Source organism: Acomys russatus, chromosome 19, assembly GCF_903995435.1.
Source record: "Acomys russatus chromosome 19, mAcoRus1.1, whole genome shotgun sequence".
Lineage (NCBI taxonomy): Eukaryota > Metazoa > Chordata > Mammalia > Rodentia > Muridae > Acomys > Acomys russatus.
In genome coordinates, this window is record NC_067155.1 from 60,512,264 (window position 1) to 60,537,121 (window position 24,858).

General features: G+C 53.1%; 2 protein-coding genes across 5 annotated transcripts in view; one reads left to right on the top strand and one right to left on the bottom strand.

Moving 5' to 3' along the window:
• Nucleotides 1-7,190, top strand: part of Bicdl1 (BICD family like cargo adaptor 1) — an 81,580-nt gene extending 74,390 nt beyond the window's left edge. For 2 of the 3 annotated variants that reach the window (XM_051161646.1, XM_051161647.1), the window contains 3 exons: nt 158-288; nt 4,234-4,354; nt 7,026-7,190. In XM_051161646.1, the coding sequence (XP_051017603.1) occupies nt 158-288; nt 4,234-4,354; nt 7,026-7,187 (414 nt within the window). In that variant the 3' untranslated portion in view covers nt 7,188-7,190. Of the gene's footprint in view, nt 1-157; nt 289-4,233; nt 4,355-5,227; nt 5,337-7,025 lie in introns of all 3 variants that reach the window. The other variant, XR_007832361.1, reaches the window with a different exon arrangement.
• Nucleotides 7,191-10,753: 3,563 nt separating this feature from the next.
• Rab35 (RAB35, member RAS oncogene family) lies at nt 10,754-24,478 on the bottom strand. Of its 2 annotated transcripts, XM_051161658.1 has the most exons (6): nt 24,293-24,423; nt 19,146-19,196; nt 16,072-16,195; nt 12,919-13,043; nt 12,713-12,837; nt 10,754-11,052 (listed from the first exon to the last, which is right to left on the bottom strand). In XM_051161658.1, exons 1-6 carry the CDS (start codon nt 24,342-24,344, stop codon nt 10,924-10,926), a joined length of 606 nt encoding a protein of 201 aa, XP_051017615.1. In that variant the 5' UTR covers nt 24,345-24,423; the 3' UTR covers nt 10,754-10,923. The 2 variants fall into 2 exon arrangements, with proteins under 2 accessions (XP_051017615.1, XP_051017616.1); XM_051161659.1 differs by lacking the exon at nt 12,713-12,837 and having other exon boundaries at nt 10,946-11,052; nt 24,293-24,478.
• Between the last annotated feature and the right edge of the window lie 380 nt (nt 24,479-24,858).

Sequence of the window (24,858 nt, forward strand, 5' to 3'; positions counted from 1 at the left end):
ATCTTTACTTGGGTTCCAGAGCCCACATTTAAGTTGTGAGGCTTACACAGCGAGCCCTTGACCTGCTGAGCCCTCCTACTGGCCTCTAGGGACCTTTCCCCTGTGGAGAGAGCACCTGACAGCAGCGTCAGCACACTTTTCTTCGATCTGATGCTAGGTGACGCTGCTGAGTGTGGAGATGACTGCACTGAAGGAAGAGAGGGACCGACTCAGAGTGACGTCTGAGGACAAGGAGCCCAAGGAGCAGCTTCAGAAGGCCATCAGGGACCGGGATGAGGCCATCGCAAAGTGAGTGACACAAATTGGAAACTTTTTTTGGAGTGTGTATTCTGTGGTGTGTGTCTGGTGAATGCATCACCATGTGCCCCTGTTGCCATCCCCTGTAGCACATACAGCCACACCCAGCTGTGCTGGGATCCAGACTTAGTCTTCATGCTGTGTGGCAGGTGCTCTTCCCACTGAACCATTTCTCTAGCCTCTACTTTATTTCCTCCTCATAAAACTGAGGTATATGCTTATTGTTAAAAATCTGGCCAGGCGGTGGTAGTGCACGTCTTTAATCCCAGCACTTGGGAGGCAGAGGCAGGCGGATCACTGTGAGTTTGAGGCCAGCCTGGTCTACAAAAGTGAGTCCAGGTTAGCCAGGACTGTTACACAGAGAAACCCTAGCTCCAAAAAAAAAAAGGTCTGGTCCCAGTCAGGTGTGGTAGTGCACGCCTTTAATCCCAGCACTCAGTGAGCGGAGGCAAGCGAATCTCTGTGAGTTCAAGTCTAGTCTGGTCTACAAAGCGAGTTTCCAGGCCAGCCAGGGTTGTCTGGAAAGAAGGACAAATAGAAGGAAGAAAATTGTGTGATAACCCCGCCATCGTGTCATACGCTTGTAATTCAGAACTCAGGAAGTATAAACAGAAGGTTCTCCAGTGTAAGCCAGCCTGTACCACAGAGTGAGTCCAAGGCCAGTCTAGGTTATACAAGGCCAAGGTCGGTCCTACCCACTTCACTTGTCCCCAGGTAGACACTGCTAGTGAGAGTTGTGACTCTTTATTATGTACATTCTCAAGTATACACAAAAAATAGAAACGTAACAGGAGCCCTCATCTACCCATCCATCAGCGTCAGCACAGACCATGTAGCTGGGTTCTTACCTCAGATCAAATCCAGAGGGGACTGCATTCTGTCCTCTCTGTGGCTCCTTCACTGCATCCCTAACAAGCACAGTGTAGAGTGGGTGGGTGGTTTGGTTTTGTGGTATCTTTAATGCTGAGGAGCTCAACTGTGCTAGGCAAGTGCTTGCCAGTGAACTACACTCCACTGTCCAGTCAGTGTCCTTAGCCCCACCCCACCCCAACTAGTTATTCCGTAAATGTCATTTTAGTTGTTTAGAGTCTGGCTTTGAAGCCTGTAATAGTCCTCTTCCTTTCCCTCTTAAGGTTGGTGAGGACCCAGGATCTTTGTTTTGTACTTTTTCATAGCATTCACAGTTTCCACTGTTCCATTTATTTTCAATAAGCTAGGTCATTTTCTCAAATATTATTTTCAGTTTTGTTGTTTTGGTTTGGTTTTTGGATTTTTTTTTTTTTATAGAAAATAATTGTGCCAGCCTGGTCTACAAAGTGAGTCCAGGATGGCCAAGGCTACAAAGAGAAACCCTGTCTCGAAAAACCAAAAAAAAAAAAAAAAAAAAGAAAAAGAAAAAAAAAGAAAGAAAATAATTGTATAATTATTTCTCCGCATTCAGCAATTTGGAAATACAGAGAAGCAAAGGAATATTTTTCCATAGCCCCTGTTTTGCTAGTTGGTTGGTTGATTTTGCTATGCAGCAGCTAAGGCTGGCCTCTAACTTGAAATTACTCCCTGGTCTCAGCCTCAAGCAGGTGTGCACCACCACACCTAACTGACCCTAACAAAAGTTCATAGGGCCCTCAGTCACTCACCCCCTTCACTGAGGAGATAAAAGTTTGGGGGGGGGGGGAGAATGTGTTCGCTCGACTCGCTGTCTTACAGAGAGTCCTGCCTGCATAATGGAAAGCAACGCTCTTAAATCCCAAACTTAGAGGGCGAGGAACATGCTTTCCCACCATACTCACTAGCGCCACCTTCAGGTCTGCTCACCCCTTGCTGCTTGTCTGAGGAAAGCTGGTCTAAGTAGATATGCCTTGTGCCTTTCTTTCAACAGTGGTGCCACAGTTCTCACGGTCTGACTTCCTGCTTTTCTTACATTCTGCCTTTTGCTGTTATCATTGTCCTCTTACCATTTTACCTTTGGGTCTGCTTTTTTTCTCTGATCAGACCTCACATTGGGTTGTCTGTTACTCTAGTTTATTTTCTGGGATTCAGGCTCTCACACTTGTCCATGTGTGCCCAGGGTTTGCAGTACACTTAGCATGTGCTTTAATAACAGTGGCAAAGAAGCGGACTTTGACTCAGGTTTACAGCGCCTGAACACATTATAATCACCCAAAGGTCTCTCCAGAACAGTTCAGGCCGAATGGCTGGGGTGGGGTCACTTCTTTCCCAGGTTACTTTAATATATGTTCAAGGGAGACGCCTAAGCTGGGCTGTCTCACACGATAGGAAAGCCGCTAGCAATTTTATCACGTTATAATTGAAAAGCACCTGCAAAGAACAGACATTACCCCTGAACCACACCAATGTGGATACCACAAATTAATCTAGACTCAGCAATCTGCCTTACCAAAAAAAATTATAACTTCATTTATATAAGGAATTTTTCCGGATATTGGAAATACTCATTTTTAAAGAATATTAATGTTTTGATGAGCGATTTGTGTGGCCATGCCTTCTGGGTCTCGGTTCCTTTTGAAGATTCTCCTGTCCGTTCGCACTGCAGCTCTAGAGCTCTGCGGAGGCTCCTGGCCCGGGCGTTAGTCAGCACATTCCTGTAGCTCTGGGCTGCTCGTTGCGCCATCTGCCGGCAGACACAAGGCACCTCCTGAGGCTGGAGCAGCTGGTGGGGGCAGTGAAGGGGGCTGCTTAGGGTTTGGGAACTGTCAGGCAAATCGCGTCCATGGCAACCGCTACCACGAGGAGTTCCACTGTTCTCTAACAGCCAATGGCAGTAGGGCATGACGGAAGCAACCTGCAGCATCTGAGCCTTGTCCATTGGATAGGCTTGGTCCTATCCCTGCGGCCTGCAGCCGCAGTGGGCGGGGCCAGGATGAGTCCAGAGCTGTCTGGAGCTGCCTCCAGGGCAAAGTGGCGGGTGGATGCGCCATTCTGGGGCAGGCTGGGACGCTGGGTAGGTGACTAATTGCTGGGTAGAGGAGGGCGAGGCAGGCAGGAAGTATGGTCTGAGCTCTTTTTACAAACGAGACTCACCAACTCCTTCCGGCTTTGCTCGGTTAGTGTGGTGTTCTGAGGCCAGAGCTGTGACCTCTACAGGCCAGTCCTGCAGCTCTCCACGGGTCTGGTGCAGGATGCTTTCAGGCGGCGGCTCTTGGTTTTGCAAAGGCAGCTCAGCTAACTGCACCCTTCTTTCATACCCACCCCAACCGGTCTGCTTTTTGCACTGACAGCTATAATGTCGTAATGTTGTGGAGGTGAGCAAAATAGTACCCAGAAAATACTGACGCATGTAGGGAGAGGTAGCGTCAGTGGCCTCACCAGACATAATCCAGTGTGTTTTGGTGTCTTGTGTGTCAACACACTGGCAGTTTCGTTTCACATAGCTCGACCTTTTCCTCCTCATGGTAAGTTTTTCAGAAAACATCTGTATCTGGGTTTTTACACCTGCCCATGTTATGTTGTCTCTTTTTTATTTTTAAACAGTTGATTGGATACTAGAGTTGCTAAACTGTGGTCACCATTATGTGGCTTCCTTCAAACATCTTTACCTTATGGTCAGTTCCTTTAAAGGAGTCCAAAGACTCCTGCTCCCCACAGCAGGAGAAGGTCTCCACCCTGCAGTGTGCATAGCCTTGTGGGAAGGGCCAGCAAGCAGCTCCTTTGTCAAGAGGCCTTTGATCCTGAGCTCTGGTCTCCACAGAAAAGTCCTCTTTTACCCATTCCCTGTGTCTCTTGTTTAGCAAGGATGGACCGTCCCTTATCCAGCTTGGTTAGGAACCGTGCAGAAGTCCTTCCAAGTGGCGTGGTTACAGAGACCCTGTGCTGTGGGATCAGCCCCTTTCCCCACCCTTACACTCAGGTGTCCCAGTGAGGAAGCAGGTCCTCTGGCGCAGGGTACCCTGCTCATTGTGGCTCATCCCTTTGCAGGAAGAACGCTGTAGAGCTGGAACTCGCCAAGTGCAAGATGGACATGATGTCTCTTAACAGCCAGCTACTGGATGCCATTCAGCAGAAACTGAGCCTCTCACAGCAGCTTGAGGCTTGGCAGGTAAACAAGAGCCAGAGGCCCAGGTGGGGGAGCACCATGAAGCATCTCTGAACCAGCCTGTGAGAGAGTTATGACAAAGCCGGGCGTGGTGGCACATGTCTTTAATCCCAGCACTCAGGAGGCAGAGGCAGGCGGATCTCTGTGAATTTGAGGCCAGCCTGGTCTACAAAGTGAATCCAGACAGCCAAGGCTACACAGAGAAACCCTGTCTCCAAAACAAAACAGAGTTTTGATGAGAGTCCCATGAGACCCTTGGTCATAGTCCCCAGGGAAGAATGCCTTAGAGACATGAGAGAATGCCCTCAGACAGAAAGCCCAGGTGGCCTGTGTTTGGGATGTGCTGTCACCAGTTGTAGCCTGGGCCCTCTGTCAGCTGCTCATTCTGTTTGTTTTAAAGCAATGCTGGGGCTCCATGTGACCGATTGAAACTCAGATCTGGGTTCAGCTCAGCAGTCCTCCCGTAGTTGCTGCCCTTCCTTTCTCAAAGGTCTGTGGCTTCCTTTTTCCAAGGGCACTGTTCCTGGAGGAAATGAGTCAGGGTGTCTGTCTCTAGGACCACCGTTTTCAGGGTCTCTTGACTCCATACTGCCCCAGGGTTGTGGCTCCTGGGTGAGGTTGGGGTAGGCTGACATCAGAGTGTGGGCCTCGTGGTTAGCAGTTCTCAGCTGCTAGATTTGGAAAGTCGTCCGTGACTTAGTGAGGTGAGCCCCATAATGCAGATAGAACAGCAGTGACCACTACACTGTGGCCCTGTGGAGCTGGCAACCACAGTCCTGGCTGTACTGTCAGGTCACTGGCTCCCTGGCTCCAACCAGCAGCCAGATAGCCAGGACGTGGCTTACAAAGCTGTTCTCTCTTCTCTCCCAACTACAGTTTGCTTCCTCAGGGCTTTTTACTATCTGGCTCCTCTGGTTTCTGATCTAGTGGCCTTTCTCAGTTCCTGTACCCACAGCTTTAGTTGTACACCCCTCCTGCCTTTGAGGTGAGCCTGAGCCTCGTGTCTATCCACGTCCCCTGTCATCTGCCCTGCATCTGCCATGTCCCCACGGCCCACTGTCGTGTGTGCCAGAGCCTTCTCTCTGTGCGGTGTGACGTGCCATCAAGCCTCCATTCTCCCATCCCTGCTATCAGTGTGGCAGTGCTGACAGGCTAGTGCCGTCTGATGAGACAGGTTTTTAACACAGGAGTAGCAGCAGGCATGGGATCATGACCAGCTCATGCACATGTGTGTGCACCTACATGTGAAGTTCCAAGGACATGTGTTCCATGGAATTCCCCTGATGGTTAAAGTATAAAGTGCAGCTGGAAGTGGCTGCCAGAGAAAACATGGGAGCGTTGAGAGGATTTCGTTCTAAAGGCCTCGGGCTTTTCCCTTTGGTGCTAAACAACACTTTACTGAGCTTGTCCTGAGTGTTGGAAAGTACTATGCTGAGCTCCACACTGGGGCCATGTGTTGGCAAAAATGACAGGGTCAAGCTGAGAGGCAAGTGGAAAACAGAGCTGGCAGGGAAAGGGTGAAGGGAGGAGAGCTGGCGAGGAAGCTGAATGTGATGGAGGGTAGGGATGAAAAGAGAGAACGGGTTCAAGCCTTGTCCTCACCACCTGCAAGATGGGTCAGCAGGGCCCTTTGATTTCATTCTGAAACCTTCAAAGACAGTGAAGTAACACCCACAGATCAGAAGATAAGTGAAACGGGGGACAGATAAGCTGGCTGGGAGCAGATCTAGGCTGTCCTGGTTGCCCCTCACTTCCTTCGTGGCTACTCAGAGCGCAGAGCCTGTGGCCCCTGCTGCAGGGAGCCCACCCCAGCCTGGCCTCCTCTGCCATGTGCGTGGGCTCCAGCAACTGAGTCCCAGGGAGTTAGTCTTAGGGTCTTTTGTCAGAGCTCACAGCTGTGCTAAAAAGCTGAGGGAGGCAAGAAGGTGATGGTGTGTGCTTACTGGTGGTGAACACGGGGCTCCTTGCAACGTTAGTGGCATAGCCCATTGTCAGCTAGTTTCTTCCTAGTTAGAATCATGACCACAGCTGCTCTTATAAAACAGCACAGGGTGGATTTTCTAGGCAACCAGCTAACTAAGAGGGTAAGGTCCTTACCCCATAAAAAAGCTAACAGACTTCTGAGTTGGAACAAGACAGCATCTCAAGATGGCACTGCCCGTGGCTTTAGCTGTGTGAGAGCCTGGCAGTGGCGAGAGCAGGGTGAAGGCCGACCCAAGCATATAGTGGTTACCCTGGCATATGGGAATAGTAGTGGCTTAGCCTGAAAATGACTTGAAGGAGGAATGAGAACACCAGTAGCCTCTTAGGGCCAGGTCATTGGGCTAGCAAGCTAAGGTCACTCTGGGCTGAGGATTGAGTGGCAAGCCAGATGGTAAGCATCCAGACAGTCTCATAAGCTGGGGGCGGGGGCGCTGCTCTGTTATTTATACCTAAAGACAGAATATCAGGGCGCAGGACGCTGGCCTGGAGACCAAGCGCTATATGGCATCTGTGTATCCTGGCATGGTACCACTTTCACATTCACCACTTCGTTGGTCCACCAGCCCCAGCTGCAGTGCTTCCTCATCTCATGCCTCATCTTCATCTTCTGCCCACATTTGTCATCTCCCTGTCCAACCCCAGGGCCAGGTAAGAGCAGCTGCTGATCCCCGTCCCCTCTCCCTCTCTGCAGGATGACATGCACAGGGTCATTGACAGGCAGCTGATGGACACGCACCTGAAGGAACAGAGCCGGCCTGCTGCTGCCTTCTCTAGGGGCCACGGCGTAGGGCAGGGGCAGGAGCCCAGCACCATGGATGGCAAACGGCTCTTCTCCTTCTTCAGGAAAATCTAAGTGGGGGGGGGGGGGGCGGGGAGTCAGGCCACTGAGAATGGAGGGACCAGTGGCAGTTGAAAAGGGTCTTCCCTCAGCTGTGGCTAGGCAGCTACACTGCCTGCCCGCCTGCCCACCTGCCCTGGGGCCCAGTTGGTTCCAGAGAGCTCACTCCCTTTTGTCAGTGTAGTGGAGACTGAGGGGTAGGAGGCCTGCCTTGTCCTCTGAAGGCTGCTCCCCAGCAAGGGACAGGAATGAACCGTGTGCCCACTGCCCAAGCCAAGCCTCAGCCTGGGCTTCCCAGGATCCTGTTAGTGATCAGGGCTCAGCCACTTCCCATGCAGCCCAGCAGACCCAGCTGATCACAGCCCACCCTAAAGGCTCTGCTGCCTCCTTGGATTTTGAACACGGGGAAGAGATTGAGGCCCTCCTGTGCATGCCTCAGGAAGCCTGAGCCTCCACTCCTGCGCCAGCCACTGGCCTGGAGTCAGGAGAGGCACAGCCCTTCACCCGTGTGCATGCACCTCTGTGGAGCCCCTGTATAGCAGGAGGCTCAGCCTGTGGCTGAGATGCCTAAGAACTGGGTATGTCCAAGCTCTGTTGAGGCCACCCTGTACCCCAGGGACAGTCCTGTCTTCTGCCACCACCCCTCAGCTTCCTCCAGTGCAGTCCTTGCCCCTAGGGAGGTCTGAGCAGGGCAGCTTTTCCATTGGCCCTCTATAGGCTTTAGCCTTCCAGACCTCCCCCAACCCCATGGGGTGAGCCTGAGAGGGCACTTGTCTTCCACAGCCTCCTCCACCTCAAATGCAAGTTCAGGCCAGAGAATGGCCTCCCAGGGGCCTGGTTTAACCCTCACACTGAAGGCAGCATGGGTGCCACAAGGTGGATAGGGTAAGGCTGCTGGGAGCCTCGGATACTGCCCACCAGGCTTGTGAGCAGGGCCAGGGCCCACAGCCTGCTGCTTCTGCTCCTTCCGCAGCACCCGCCCCATCTCTGCTGAGGCCCCAGCTCAGGCTCTATGGGCCCAGCCTGCAGCTGCTCACCACTCACTGAGCCTCCTGCCCTCCACGGGGAAAAGCACAGCAGGGCTGAGCGGAAAGAATGTACTTATAGATATGTACATACCACAGTGCTGTAATTTTGTATGTAGCAATTGTGTAAATACACGTATGGATTTTATAATACACACATATAAATCTATAAAGGCATATTTTTAGAAAAACAGCGCACCACTGCTTCTTTTGAAAATAGTCTCAATAAGAATAAAATGAATTTCTATAGAACTTCTGCTTCAGTTCCTGAGTATGTGGAGGGTTGTTTGGTACGAACATACTCTGTGTCAAAAGCCACCCCTGGCCGGGTGTGTGCCACCACACCCTTAATCCCAGCACCCAGGGAGGCAGAGGCAGGCGGATCACTGTGAGTTCGAGGCCAGCCTGGTCGACGAGGCCAAGGCTACAAAGAGAAAACCCTGTCTCAAAAAAAAAAAAAACACCACTGGCTGATGCTGTAGAGGGGCAAGGCTAGGCCCACAAGGGGCACTTGTGAGGTGTCTTGCCAACACCCTCTTGCCTACCTGTGGCAAACTTCCAGCTGAAGGAACTGACTCCAAGCACGAGCTTCCACTGCATCCTTCCGGCATGTGCAGAATAAACACGGAGCTTCCTCTGGCATCTTCACATATGTGCTCTGGGCCGAGAGGGGAAACACCACCCTGAACCATCCGCTCACAGAGAAAGCAGACTTGGCCCAGGGCCCTCCATGTGCACCTGTGCAGCACCAGAGAACAAGAGCTGGACTCAGCAGCGGGACAAACCAGGTACCTAGAGTGCAGGGGAAGGAGAGCAAACAGACCCTGGGAGGAAATTTGGCAGCTTGAACCTTTATTTTTTAGTATTTTTTTTAAAAAGCATAATTAGAAACTTTCAATACAGAAATAATCCTAGCAAACCATTTAAAAGTTTGTTGTTTGACAGGAGTTTCACATCAGGTCCACCAGGACACCAGTTTAGCCCTGAGTCCCCCACCCCCACCCTTACCCCCACCCCACCCCACTCATGCATGTAACACTCTGCGGGACAGGCACGCTGTTGTCACCAAAATCACCCACCACCTGGGCCTTAGCCTGCAGGTGCCAGAAGCCAGAGAAACATCCACCAGCTTGGGCTGGATGCTCCAAGATGCACCCTCTTATTGCTTGAATTGGCAAACACTCCCACCGTAGGTTCCCAGGTCTCAGAGGCATGCAGACACCTTCTGCCCCGAACAGGCCCTTAGCTCCCAGCTCACCTGATTACATGGCGCTGCCTACTGCTTGGCCCTGAAGTGTCCTCCACAGCCCCCCAAGCCCAGCCTGTCACACCAAACCCCAGCTTCTGACAGTTCAGACAAGTGGAGAGACAGGTAAGAAGAAAAAAAAAAAAAGCCCCAGTTTTATTGATTAAAAACCCATCCACAGTGTTAACATGGAAAATCTGCAATATTCTGTGATTGTCCAGTCAGGACAGTGCCTGGAAATCGCCTAGGAAAGGAAATCTAATAAAACACATTATGGTGTCAATCAGTTCTTCCCAGCTCTGTGATCCATTAGGGGAAAGGGAACCCAGTGTCCTGGGGAAGGGGGAAGTAATCAAATGCAGATTACCCTGGTTACTCCAGGGGACTAGGGTGGGTGGGTGGGTGGGTGAATACCGCTGTCCCCACCCCACTGCCACTTCCCAGTAGCTAAGAAACCTTCCTACGACTTCATACTAAAAGTGGTCTGTCAGTCACGCTAAGCTGCCTGTCCCAGCTTGGAGGTGTCTCCCACAGGCCAGCAAACCCTGGCTGTGCCAGAGGCGCCTGGTGCTACATCTCCAACTAGCTCCAGTAGGAGGTCCTTGCGTGTACAGGAACAAGGGTGCAAAGCCCCCCCTTTCCCATCAGATGATGAACAGAAGCCACACACCTTCTCTAAAAATACTGAGCCAAAGTAGGGCAGTCACAACTTTTGCTATAGACAATCAGATCTGAAGGAAATAATTTGAGGAACTTGGTTGGTTTGACTTGGCTTCATCTGTCGTATCTGTAGAAATAATGCTCCATCTCTGAACAGACGTGCCCTGCCTTTCTGCTGGAACTGATACACGTTGGGTAAGTGAGAAGCCACAGCTCCCCCAGTTTGCAGCAGAAGCATCTACAAGGCAGAATGAGAAACCTGTTGTCCAACAGGGCAGGACTGACTTCCTCTGTGGAACTGAAGGCCTAGGGCCAGCAGAGGGCGGGCCTGTGTGGAGGCCAGGCTCCCCAGCTCCCCAGCTCCCCAGCCATGTGGAGTGCGCTCCGTGAGCCCAGGATGGCCAAAGACTCAGCTAGGACATGAGGCTGGCTCCTCGGCAAGCTGCCCCGTCGAGATGGAGGAGGAGGGCTTGGGAGGGTCTGCTGCAGCAGGTTGGCAGGAAGGAGGCAAAAGCCAGAGCAGGCTGAGGGTGTGCAGCTGGTTAATGCAATATACACTATGTACAAACTGGTTAATGAGTCCGCTCAGCTGTCCTCACCATGTCCGGTGCCTGAGGGAGCAGGGCACCAGCGGGGAAGGGCGGCGTCCAACACCTTCTTGGCACTCGAGGGGAGAGCGGGAGAAGTGCCAGTGGCGCCTCCCGATACAAAAAACGTGGAGAGAATTCTTTAAATAACGGCACTAAACTGAGACTGTCCCCCGAGGTGCCTCCGAGGCCCGGGCTGGGGGGTGCAGTGCAGTCTCTGGTGGGCTGGGGCATTAGCAGCAGCGTTTCTTTCGTTTACTGTTCTTCGTGAGCTTCACGACATCGTTCTGTTGTTGCTGCTGCTGTTTTGCCAAGTTGTCTTTCTTTGCTCGTAGGACCAGCTCTGTGATACAGTTGAACATCTGGAGAGATGACAGAGCAAGGCTGACTTGAGTACACAGCCCCTACTGGCTAGCACAGCCAATCCCCAGGCCATTTCTAGTCCTCTTGTGAATTGTATGTGTGTCCCCAAGACCTGTGCATGCGTGTGTGGGCATGCACACAGGGTATTAATATCACCATGACGGTGTAGCCCAGCCTGGCCTTACACTCACGGGTCTCCTGCCTCCCCAGGTGTTTATTCTGGCCCAGCGGTTCCCAATCTTCCCAATGTTGTGAGCTTTTAATACAGTTTATCATGTCGTGATGACCCCAACCCTAAAGTTATCTCATGGCTGCTTCATAATTTTCTAGTTATGAATCATAATGTAACCATCTGATATGTGACCCCCTCCACGACCCACAGGTTGAGAACCGCTGCTCCAGGTGGGGGAGTGGAGTTAGTTGAAGGTTAAGAAGGAATGTTGAAGGACCTTAGTTGTGTCGGGGAAGTCAATCGCTAGAAGATTTTTGGTCTTTTTTCCCCGCCTGTACATATATGTGAACATGAACACAGGTGTCCGTGGAAGCCAGAGGCAGATCCCCTGGAACTGGAGTTAGAGGTGGTTGTGAGCTGCCTGGCATGGGAACTGAACTCAGGTCCTCTGTACATACAGTGCAGTCTTAATCACTGAGCCATCTCCAGTCCTTTTTAATACATAGGAGGATCCCTTGCCGTCTGGCAAGACGAAGGTACGTTGCTCTGCATGGAGAAGTAAGGAAGCCACTGCCTGTCCACCTGCTGCCACCTCACTGCAGCGGGGCCAGTCTGCCTGCCTTCCCCTGACTACCCAATGTACTGGTGCCAGGAGCCACCAGGCCACAGGCCTCCTCCTGTCCACTCTGCCCCAGAACGTAAGAGCAACTGCACTGGTGGAAGCAGAAGGCACAAAAAAGCTAAACTAGGGGCTCAGATGTGCCTGAAACCAGAGCTGAGCTGACTCAATGCTGAGAGCTTTTGCTGCTATGATGACAGGAATCAGATCACAGCACCCCCTTTACAAGCCAGGCATCCGGCAAGCACCTGTCACTCCAGCTCCATGGCTTCTGATGCCCCCTCTGCACGTGCATGCATGCACACATGCAAGCACGCTGTATAGAAGCCCTCAGCACAACCCCACTCACTCGATCCCCACAACCTGGAGAGCAACTCTACTCCCTGTGCATCCCAAGTGAACACATGACTCCCAGAGAGGTAGGTCCTGGCCTGAGGAGCCTGTGTCCCCAGTGCAGTGGCAACCCAACTTCCCTAAGCACCCCTAGGCTCGCAGAATCACAGCTACTGGGCAACAGCTACAAAGGAAGATTGCCTGGGTGGAGGCTCCATCCATAACCCCAGGGACCTCTCAGCAGGTGCCAGGAAAGCAAGCAGGGCAGGGACTGGGTGGTCGGATGGGTGCAGGCACAAGAGGGCCAAGGGGTGTGACTCCACCTCTCACTGGTAGTAAGAACTTCAGTTTTCCTCCAGGAAACATGGAGCTCAGAGGACAGCTGAGCTAAGGCCTTTAAAGGGACTGCACAGCTGCCAGCCAACAGTGGGCACTAGGTAACTGCTGGTCCCTCGGATGCCTGCGCAGGCCTGTGGTGGGGAGGGCGAGTGGCTCAGCTGAAACCTGCCCCTCCGCCGCGCTCAGCAGAGCTTACCTCCTCCACGTTGACATTCTCCTTGGCACTGGTCTCAAAGAGCTGGATCCCCATCTGCCCAGCAAATTTGTAGGCATCTTCTGTCTCTACCACCTTGCGCTCAGGGTCGTCATTCTTGTTGCCCACTTAAGACAAAGCGTATGTCACTGCCTGCAGGCACACCAGTGCTCTCTCCCGCCGCCCCCACCCCTGGGGTCTGGCCTCACCTAATATTCGGCAAACATCATCACAGTTCTGGTTGATTTCATGAAGCCATCGCTTGACATTGACAAAGGACTCAGCACTAGTGACGTCGTAAACCACAATGACCCCGTGGGTCCCCCGATAATACCTGTAGAGCCAAGATGTGCATCAGGGCTTTGGCTTAGGCAGAGCGGCAGGCCAGTGGTAGGGAAGGTGAGGGTGCCAGGGCCAGACCCAGTCCTGCACCCAGCTGTGACCACACAGACAGGCTGCTTCAACAGCACGCACTGGCTCCTCAGGCAGGCCTGCCGTGGCAGCGGTGGTGGAGGCAGGTGACAGGCCGAGGTGGACCAGGCTTGAAGAGTCACCCTAGGTGACTCAGTGTGCCGTGAGCTGGAAACTTATTTGAAGTTCTCCTTTTATTTTTAGAACTCTGGCAGTTTTTGTGTTTGACACCATGCTATCACTATCCTTGTTTAAACATTCAAACTTTCTCTCAATCTCAGTAATCAAATGCATTCCAAGAGGCTGCTCCTACATGAAGCCATAGCAAAGCGTGTCCCTTTACCCTGGTGGGCAGGTGACACTTCCTTTCCTGCTCTTGGCTCACTGTGTCAGTGAGGGAGAGTGCAAGGGCTGCATAGGCTTCTAGCATCTGTAGAAGGGACTCAACCTGCAGACCCCGAACCAGCCAGAAGGTCTGGAAGGAAGGAAGGAGGGTACCACTGTCCTCTCTGAACACCTGCTACCCAAAAAGCCAGACAGCGTCAACCTAGAAGCACAGGACCTGGGGCTGGGCTGGGCTCCCCAGGCCAGGCGTCCTTGGCCCACTCGATATACCCCAGGGCTGCCTCTCTGAGCCTTGTCTCTAAAGCTACCTATTCTTGACCACCCAGAATATAAACCCAGAGAGCGGGCTGACTCTTGTCCTGGGCTCCAAGATGGCCACACCAGGACCCACAGCCAGGGTAGTAAAGGGCAGCCTGCTGTCTACTCTCTGTAGTCAAGACCTATCTGGGGACAAAGGTCTCTGAAAGCTCTGGGCTCTGGAAAGCTTACTTGCTTTCATCTCCACCCGACCTCAGTTTCCTATAAAACCGGGGTACTAGTACAAACTTCGAGTGGCTGTAAGGAAGAGGAGCTAGCAGGTGTCACCCCAAGGCTGGGAGCAGTACAAAGAGAGCTGGGTGCTCTTCATTACCAGGCCTAGTGTCCCCCACAGCAGTCTGGAGTCCAGGTGAAGTCCCCATCTCTGCACACAGATAGCGTAGTGGATGGTTCTTAGGCAGATATGGGAACCATGTGGACAGACACGGTCTTGGCCTCAGAAGGCCTCTAACCTGTTCTTCGCTGAAAATACCAAGAAACAATACAAGAAATGCCCTTGTTCCTGACACTCCAGAACAGCCTTGGCCAGGAAAGGGCCTAGGCTGGGCCATGGTGGCCCATATTTCTGGCTAGCAGGACACCAGGGCTGCCCGAGGCGTCTTACATCCCCTGCCTTATGCATCTCTGCCCCAATTGGGTCCAGCTGCAACCTCAGCACTCTGCTTGGTTCCTAGGCCCGTGCAAAGCTTCATCCACTCTTGTCCTCCTGAGACTGGCCGGCAGCAAAGGATTGTTTTAGCAGACACCCTGGGTACCATAGCTTCCACTCGTGTACTAACTGCCACACCTCCAGAGCATGCAGCTATCTCAAGACCCTTTCTTCACCAGCCACTGTCACAGGGGGCCGAGCCTCTCCATGGCCCCTTGGCGGCCCTGAAGTGCCTTCTGCCTCAGAATGGGCCAAGCCTAAGACCCTAAGGCGGGGCTAGTCTTGGTTTCCCTAGACAGGACAGCACCCTGTATCTAGGGATTCCTGGGCCATGGGTCTCATATCCAGGACAGGGCAGACAGTTCAACACACAGCAACCTAAGCCTCTCAGGAAAGTAGTCCTGTGCCTACCCTGCCACATGAACCCCTCACACCCACATCCTCAGAGGGTATGCAGGGCTAGAGGGACCACCTGTACCTCCATGGGGCAGAATGGGGAACATTCCATTGACATTTGGTACTGTTTATACAGGAGGGCCTGGGACATGTCCACAGAGGCCAACCCTGCACGCACTACAACATGGAGCCCACTTCTCAAAAGCACCTTGTGCTGTGAGAGATGGGGCATACCTTCAATCCCAACAGAAACAAGCAGATACCTGTGAGCCTGAGGGCAGCCAGGGCTACACAGCGAGGCCTGTCTCAAACATGCACATACAGACATGCCTTTATCTGTAAAGTGGAGCAACAGCAACACAGAAAGCCAGGAGTGACCCATGAAAAGCCCAGAGCAAGAGGCCTGCACTCAGGCAGATCCTATAGAAATCTGGTTAGGCAGCTTGCCCAAGGGCATACAGCAGAACAAAAATTTCAATTCCACAGTTTTATGAGCACCTAAGAACCAGAACTGCAGGACTCGACATTGGAGGGCTTCCTCCCGTGGGCAGCTGAGTTCCACAAAGGCACTGCAAAGAAGGGCAGTGTGAGGCCAACAGGTCTCCCAGCTAACAGACGGGGGATGTGGAGGAAGAGCCCACATCGCCATGGTCTTGCAGGCCTCTGGAGAGCCATCTCTGAGGAGTCAGGGTGGGTAACCAGAACTGACACCCACCAAGAACTATCAGTGACTCACTGGGCACCAGGGAAGGGCTTGTCACTAACCCAGTGAAGCAAATACTGCTGCTTTGCCACTTGAAGAGAAAGGAACTGCCGGCAGGTAAAACAGTGTGCATGGATTGTACATGGTCTGTACCAAATCAGATACCAGGACCAGGACTACTGAGCGCTGCGGACCATGGCCGCCTCTTGTGTCTTCAGGAAGGGAACGCATAACTGCCACCACTGCAGCCAGCAACCACCTCAGCCTCCCTCCCTCACACCCAGTGGCATTTTTACCATACTTTTTTTTTTTTAAAGGTTCTTTGAGACAGGGTTTCTCTGTGTAACAGTCCTGGCTATCCAGGACTTGCTTTTGTAGACCAGGCCGGCCTCGAACTCACAGCGATCTGTCTGCCTCTGTCTCCTGAGTGTTGGGATTAAAGGCACGCGCCACCACGGCCGGCTTCTACCACACTCTTTCCATTCAGCACGGTCACTCAACTTTACGCAAACATCCAAGGCAGGGGTTCGAGGGACTCACGTAGAGGTGATGGTGCGGAAGCGCTCCTGCCCCGCGGTGTCCCAGATCTGCAGCTTCACCTTCTCGCCGTTGATCTCCACAGTTCGGATTTTGAAATCCACTCCGATTGTGGTGATGTAGCTGCCTGTATACACGCAGCCCATTACTCACAGCAGAGAACCCTTCGGCCCCCCAGCCCCAGCCTGCCCTTCCCCACTCCACACAGTGCTCCATACAGTGCTCCACACAGTGCTCCACACAGTCAAAGCCCTCAGGACAGAGCCCTGAACAAAGAAAGCACACCTGCTCTACCAGGCCAATAATGCAAGTGAGACAGGACACAGAGACACAAAGAAAGAGCTTCAGAAATACATGCTACAAATGTAGAGGTGGACTTTACTGAAGAGCAGGGCAGGGACAGACAAGCTGTGACCTGAAAATTAATGCACCATTTCTTTGGGGCTGGGGGTGACTTTCAAAATTGACTAATAGGATCCAATTCTACACCTTCCTGGGGGGATAGCAGCAAAATATCCACGGTGCCTGTGGGGTGTGTGAGGCTAAGCCCAGGTGAAAGGTGAGTAAGGAGTGAGGGCCAGTCCTCCACACCTTCGTGCTATTGCTGAGAATTTGTCCTGTTTCATGTGCGGGACGGGGCAATGAGACATGCAGGGCACAGATGCTTTTCAAATGCTCTTGGGACGTGTGTAGAAGATGCATTTAAGCACAGCTGCCTACTGCCGCAGTACACCACGTGAAGGCTTACAGACTCCCATCCAGAACAGACCAAGAACCTCTCTCAGGAGACAGACAGACACAGGTGACTGTGTGAGGTGTGGAAGGACACGAAAAAGCCAAAGTTCAAGGGGAGGCAGAAATGAAAGCAGGAAGTTGTGAGAAATGCTCAGCAAAAGCTGTGGTGAGGAATGACAGCCTCCTCTGGGGCAGCGTCCAGACAGCAGGCCAGCAGTGGGGGCACTCCAGGGCCAGCAGCTCCTCACACAGGAGCAAGCAAAACAAAACACAATGGTGGTCCCCAACCTGGGTGGCTTTATTCCCCAGAGGACACATGGAGTAATCCAGAGACAATTTTGGTTGTCACAGTACAATAGGCAACTAGTAGGCACATCTAGCCCCAGAGATGCTGTCCACACCCCGCCAAGGGCGTGGGCTTAATTCCCAGCACCCACTTGGAAAGCAATAACCACAGATATACTTGCAGACAAAACACCCAGATACAGTTAGAGAGGAAGAGGTGACAGGACTGTCTGTGACCACAGATGCCTTGAAAAACAATTTGGGAACTGGTGAGGTGGCCCAAATGGCAGCCAGTTCTCAGTGTGGTGCTTTGAATAAGAATGGCCCCCACAGGCTCACGTATTTGAACGGTTAGTCACCAGGGAGTGGAATGTTTGAAAGGATTGCAAGGGTTAGGAGGCGTGGCCTTGTTGGAAGAAGGGTATTACTGGGGGAAGCTCTGAGGTTTCTAAGGCTCAAGCAAGGTTTAGGCTCCTTGCCTCTCTCTGCTTGTGGCTCGGGTTCTGTGGCTCTCACCGATGTTCCAGCTCCCTGCCATGATACGAGACTGACCCTCTGAAACCGTAAGCTAAGCCCCCAACTAAATGCTTGCTTTCATAAGAGTTATGGTGGTCATGGTGTCTCTTCACAGCAGTGGAACAGTGAATTAAGACACAAGGCATGCCCCCTCATATAATATGGCAGGTCCCCTTTGCCCTCAGCTTCAGACAAATAAAAAAGCAGTTTGTCAGAGCCAGGCACAGTGGCACACACCAATAATCTCAGCACTTGGGGAGGCAGAGGCAGGTGGATCGCTGTGTGTTTGAGGCCAGCCTGGTCTACCAATCAAGTCCAGGACAGCCAAGGCTACACAGAGAAACCCTGTCTTGAAAAACAAAAAACAAACAAAAACAAAAAAGAAAAAGAAAGAAAAGAAAAGAAAAAACGAAGCAGCAGCCGCAACTTGGCAGGACCAGGCAAAGTTTAACCACTCTAGACCCTGTGACCTAGTAACCTCACTTCTGTGTGTACAGGAAGAAACAATGTATCCAGCACTGCTTCAGACAGGAGCAGCTAGAAGCCCTATGACCACTGGGTGGTGTCATGAATCCAGTGCACCCAGACAAAAGCAACCTTCCTAGCCGTGACACAACCAAGGGAAGGCTGGGTAAGGTAGCATATGCTGCTAATCTACTACTCAGGAGGTGGAGCTCTGTGAGTTCAAGGCTAACCTGATCTACATAGCAAGTTCAAGGCCAAACCAGGGATCTACAGGGAGACTCCATCTGAAAACAGAAAGAACCAAGCCTGTGGCTAGCAAGGCTGAAACATGTTTCTGGGCAAAGACTTCTGGTTTTTCAAGGCAGGGTTTCTCTGTGTAACAGCCCTGTCTGTCCTGGACTCCCTTTGTAGACCAGGCTGGCCTCAAACTCACAGAAAGATCCGCCTGCTTCTGCCTCCCAAGTGCTGGGATTAAAGGTGTGCACAGCCATACCTGCTCAACAAGCACTTTTTTTTGGTTTGGTTTGGTTTGGTTTGGTTTTTCCAGACAAGGTCTCTCTGTGTTAGCCTTGGCTGTCCTGGACTCGCTTTGTAGACCAGGCTGGCCTCAAACTCAGTGATCTGCCTGTCTCTGCCTCCCGAGAACTGGGATTAAAGGCGTGCACCACCACGCACAGCACAACAAGCACATTTCTGAACAGCTGATGGAGTTAGGAAAAACGACAAGATGCACAGGCACGGACACTCTGAACAGAGGCTCCAGAGCAACGGGGGCAGTGCAGGGACATCTGCCACTCTTACACGATGGACATCTTCCTGTTAGATATGTACTCTCTATCTAGTAAGACTTTCTTCTAAGTGTGGGCACAAAGAGACCCTCGGTAGGGAAGTGAGGAACAGGAAACGGGTTGTGAACAAGATGGACCAGGCAGAACACAGAGGCCCCCAGAACCCCACTTTCCCTCAGCCAACAACCAGAATGACAGTGTCCGTATCAGACAGAAGCAGCTGGGTTCTGGAACAAGGCAGGGGGTTTGAAAACCAAAGCACCCCATCAGCACCCAGGGAGGACTCACCGGAGAAGGTGTTGTCTGCAAATCGTAACAGCAAGCTGCTCTTGCCCACACCTGCAAGAGAGAGCATGGAGGTGAGCAGGTGGGAGGGCCTCCTGTCAGCCCAGCCTTCCTCAGAAGCCAGTGAGGCCAGAATGCTTCAAGGCCAACCTGTCTCCCCACACAGCAAGATCATCTCTTCCACTCAATCGCTGACCTTTTCCTTCGTCCTCATGTAAGACAAGCTGCTCTCAAATCCTCTGGGGGGATGACAGAGGGGCTCACGCCCAGGCCCTGTTCTGAGGGCTGCCCCAGCAGCCTGGAGGGAGATACCAGACAACAGAGACAAGCAAGAGGAAGGTCAACCAAGTGAGCCCAGTCCAAGTGTGTCCTCAGCAAGGTCCTCAGAGAATGCCATGCCACCTCAGTTGGCAAAGAATGCAAAGCTGGAAAGAGCCCTTCCTTTCCTCAGGGATGGTCAGCAGATGAAGAAACGGAGGCCACATGAGCGGACCCTACTGTCAAGTCGGCTACCCTCGCTGAGTCAGGTGCCTGAGTGGGCATGGCAGGGGACACTCCTGGCCTCGAACTCACAGCCATCTGCCTGCCTCTGCCTCCTGAGTGCTGGGATGACAGGCGTGCGTCACCATGCCTGGCCTGTATGGTGGCTTGTGATGTTCCCAGAATCCCAACTGTATCTCATCAGAGGAGGAGACCAGGACTTACAGAGTGAGCAGCCGATCTAAGATGTCTCCAAAGGAAAGTCAGCACAGACACAAATTCAGGCCTCTCAAGCACCTCTGGACTCTGCTAACATCTGCCAGGCTTGTTGGCTTGCTCCTTCCTTTTTTCTTCCCTTCTCCCTCTTTTTTTTTTTTTTTTTATTTTTGGGGTGGGGGTGGGGGTGAGGTATCATATAGCCCAGGCCAGACTTGAACTCACTGTAGCAGAAGATGACCTCACGTCTGATTCTTCTCCCTCCACCTCCCAAACACTGGGGTTATAGGTATGCTAGGAATTGAACCCAGGACTTCATGTATGTGAAGCAAACACTCTGCCAACTGAACTATATTAACACACCTTGAAGGGGGGCACCTTCAGCCCCTTTGGTAGGAATGCAAATGACTTCAGTTTCTTTGAAAAGCATTTGGCAGTACCAAGAAAAATGTAAATGCCCCAACCCCTCCGCCCCCGTGACCTAGTACCTCACTTCTGTGGAAGTGCTCTACACAAGAACGAGCACAGTGCATCCCAGTCTTGAAGACTTAAGACCGAAGCCATGTAGCAGCATGTTAGCTGCAGCCCATCATTCTCCTGCATCTTTCTCAGGAGCGAAGGAGCGAGCATAAAGCAATCCCAGGGCTCCTGTGCGCATCCCCTCAAAGGTGCCAGATCGGACCCTAGGACCCAGAATGCCCTGTGACTGAAATCAAACTTTAGGCATAGGTGCCTATTTTGAGGGAAACCCATAGCCTGACGCCAGTTCTCAATGACAGCACTGCTGCTCCCCAGGCCTCAAGTAGCTAAGGCTGCAGCGCACTGCTGCAGATGGAGCGCCTCAGACATTGTCTCCAGCGAGCACGTCAGCAAGGGTGCCCAAGAACACCTGGGTCTGAGGGAGGATGCTCTGCCTGCAGCGTCCAGGGCACCTCCAGCTTACAGTGCTCTTGCTCAGCACCACTTCCTCATTGCTCTGCCATGAGGCTTCCTGCTAAACCCAAGGAGAGCCCAAGTTCTGGGCTGGTCCTCCTGGTGCTCTGCCTCATACTAACACCCCATTGGCCATGTGGCCTCCCTGCTTCCTCCTGGAGCCTTCTAGGTCCTGCCTACGCAGCTAAAAGCTCATGTCTGGCCACTCAGTGGAGAGTTCTCTAGGACCAGCCCCCCTTCCCTCCCCCTATGCATTCATTCAGCACTTACTAGCCACCAACTAAACACCCCTCTACAACTGACAGTCTCAGTAAAAGTCATGCTATGCCACGCTATTACAGCAGCAGTACCAGGCGCCCGTGACACAGCTCTCAAGCTCTGGGGCCAGGAAGCTACAGAATCCCTCTGCCTACTTAGACAGGGTCTGGCTGGCCTGGACTGCTCAGCGTACACCAAGCTGGCCTCAGACTCACAGAAAGCCACCTGCTTGTGCTGGGACTCAAGATGTGCAATATTAAGTTTATCCAAATCTCACGTATCTGTAATGGACAAGGGTGAAGTGCCATCGCAGGGACAGCAAGGACTTGAAACCCTTGGCTGCTTTCTGCACTAGTCACAGCATGGTCAGCTGCCATGGACCTGATACCAACCTCCAACTCGGCTTTTCCTGAGAGGAACAGAAACCAATACATGCCACCTCCCAGATATCCCAGCTGCTATCTATCCCACAGATGCACCCAACGAAGCAGCACGGGGCCAACACTGCCTTCCAGCCACCTTGCTCTAAGGTCTGCCACCCTGCGAGGGGCACAGCACACTTGGTGCCTCTTGGCAGGCACGAGATGCCACCCTTAGCCGTTCCCCTCTGTATGCGGCTTTCAGGCCTTCACCCCAGCTTTATCCCACTGCACCCCTCTTAGGCTACAGACCCATCTTTTTTTTTTTTTTTTTTTTTTTTGCTTCGGCACCAGCCTGCTATAAACTCAAGTAAAGTGATATCAACTTTAACTCTGCCTCAGTGAGCATTTTCTCATGTAGCCTCGGACAAACCGTGCCCACCTCCCAGCTCCGCTGTTAAGAGAAGGACCTAAGCAGTCCCTGGCGGCACACTAGCCTCCAGTTTCTAAGAATGAGGGTGACCGGCATCAGTGGGCTCTGTTACAAACCAAAGCCAGAGTCAGGACAGCTCCAAGTACAGAACTTCAGGGATAAAGAACAGATACCCAAGCTTGGAGACTACATTCTAGAAGTGTGCACAGCGTAGGCCAGCGGGAAGGAGAACTTAGATTTATAAAGCAAGCCAGCATCCACTGAGGCCGACTGCTTGCCAGCCCCACACCACCTGCTCTCGGTGTTAGCGGAGATGTGGGGACTCCTAGCTTTGCTGCTGAAAGCTGTGTGACTTGGGGCCAGTCAGGCGTCTCCTCTGAACCTTGTTTCCTTATCTGACAAACCACAGAGGCCTTGGGTGAGAATCAGATGAGAAAGTGTCTGAATCACTTGATGCACCTTAGGAAGTGACACTCAAGGGGCCCAGGGCAGCAGGTGACAATATCAAACTCCCTGCTCGGCTGCAAAGCCTATTTTGAACTCCCCTGGCTACCATCTCCCAGGTTCCCAAGCATCAGCTCAGTGATGGGAGAAATCCACAGCAGAATGTGGCCCTCTTCTCCACAATGCAGGCCTACATGCTCACACTCAACTGGGAGCCAGGCCACACAGACCCTGCCCAGTGAGCCCTCTCCCACACCTGACTTCTGAGCAAAAAAAAAAATCAATAAGCCATGCAAAGTGCACCATAGGAAAGCAGGCCAAAACCATCTCCTGGGTTTCACAGAAGAAGAGAGAAGTCAACAAGCTACATCTTCTTGCTGAGTTTAGCCTTTCAGTTTTGGATACTAACACTGGCCCAAGACATCTTGAGGAGGGGTTAAGACCGCTGACCACAGCAGGCTGACTTAGCTCTGAAAGCAGAGTGAGCACCATTAAGTCAGCCACTCAGACCAAGGCCAGAGAATAAAGCCAACCGCTCAGGCTGGAGGATGCCACCTGCTGGGTCCAAGTTCAAGTCTACACAGCTTGCTGGTGTTTGTTCTTTCAATCAAACCACCACCCATCCATCAGTCTTCCATCTCTCTTAACTCCACTCCACCTCCCTGGTTAGGCCCCAACTTTTCCCAACACCAGCCGCCTTCCACCACCGGATCCAAACCTCCAGCTGCACCCCAACCAAGCCAGCTTCACCAGCGAGACCAAAACCCACTTCTTTCCACGGCCCAGCTATGACAAAGTCACCCAACAATCCTACCTCCTGGGTCTCAGGGGACTTGGTGCTCCACAGGCTCTACCATCAACTCAGCTGTCTCAAGTCACACAACCCTCTATCTACCCGACACTCAAGTCTATAAACTTAGCCCGCTCCCCAGCCTCCTTCCTAAAACATCCTATAACCCTAGCAGCTCAGCTCTGCTCCCATAAACATCCTGGGGGCTGCCTCCCTGAACTGTCACCCTGCAGGCCCGGTCACCTGCCACACTCCAAACGTCTCTAAAATGCTTCAATTACTAAGGCTCCTCAGTGTTCATTCTGTGAACAAATGCATCTTAAGCACTGAGTCCCCGAGGCTGGTCTACGAGTCAGAGACGGACAGTATCAAAAGTAGTGTGTGTGTGTGTGTGTGTGTGTGTGTGTGTGTGTGTGTGTGTGTGTGGACAAAGCACCTAATATATTGGCCGAAGCCCTCCGAGTCTCCCTCTGACATACAGTAAACAAACACTGCGCACCCACTGTGTGCCAGGCCCTGCTCCCTTCACTACGTGCATGCTCACCGGCTGCTAGCATCACCCCTGCGGGTAGATATTTTACTACTCCATTCTACAGATGAGAGAACTTAACCTGAACCATGTAGAGACTTCTTAACGAATCTTCAGGAATGTGCTTATGGCTGTACCTGCCGCACCTTATCCAAACGCACAGCAACCCGGAGAGACAGGTCCTGGACATACCCCCATTTCACAGAGCACTGAGTCTTCACGAAGAGACTCAAGCTGACACCACTAACAGTTACTTAGAGGTTACTTTACGCCGGGTCAGGCGCTAAGTACGTTCCCTACTTTAGCTCACTCAATACTCAGACCACTCAGTCTAACAAGTCCCCACTTCTCAGATGCTGACACTGAGGCTCAGAAAGAAGAAGCAACTTGCCCAAGGTCACAGAGTGGAAAGAGCTTGTGTCCGGGAACTCGAACCCGGGTCTCTCCAACTCCAGAGATCGCGCGACTTGACCAAGGTCACACGTGAGGCAGGAGCAAGCGCCGGGGCGTGCATCCCGTGCGCTCCGCACCCCGACCAGCCGAGGAGCAGCCCAGAGCCCCTCGCTGAGCCCCCGGGGCCTGAGGCCGCCGAGCGCCGCGCCTCCCGCCCCGCGCGGGCCGCGCCTCCCCGCCCGCCCGCCCGCCCCGAGGCCCCCGCGGGCCGCGCCCGGCAGGGCCCGCACCGCCTCCGGCCCCTGCGGCCCTCACCGCTGTCGCCGATGATGAGCAGCTTGAAGAGGTGGTCGTAGTCCCGGGCCATGGCGGGCGGGGGCGGCGCGCGCGCGGGCGGGCGGGGTCGGTACTGGCCTCGCGATCCGCAGCTCCCTCCCGGCTGCTCCGGCAGCGGCGGATCCACTTCCCGAACAAACAGCCGGAACTGACAGAAACACCTCCCTCCGCTCCCCCCACCTCCTCCTCCTCCTCCTCCTCAGCAGCCGCCGCCGGTGCCACCGCCTCCCTCCTTCCCGCCCCGCCCCGACACTGCGCATGCGCGGCGGCTGGCCCCGCCTCTGCGCAGCCGCAGCCCTGGCCGGCCGCGCCCTCTTCGCGCACGCGCACTGCGCATGCTCCCCGGCGGAGTCCGCCCGCCGGCCGCGGCCCTCTCGAGGACCGATCCGTTTCGCAGAGCCTGACGGAAGGGAGCCGACGGCCGGCCCCCCGGGGCTGCGGTCTGGAGACCAGCGCTGGTCGAAAGTCGCCTCCGAGCCCCACGCCCCGCTGTGCCGGATGCTTCTGGCGGAATGGGTAGCGGTTCCGGATTCGGATCCCTAGGG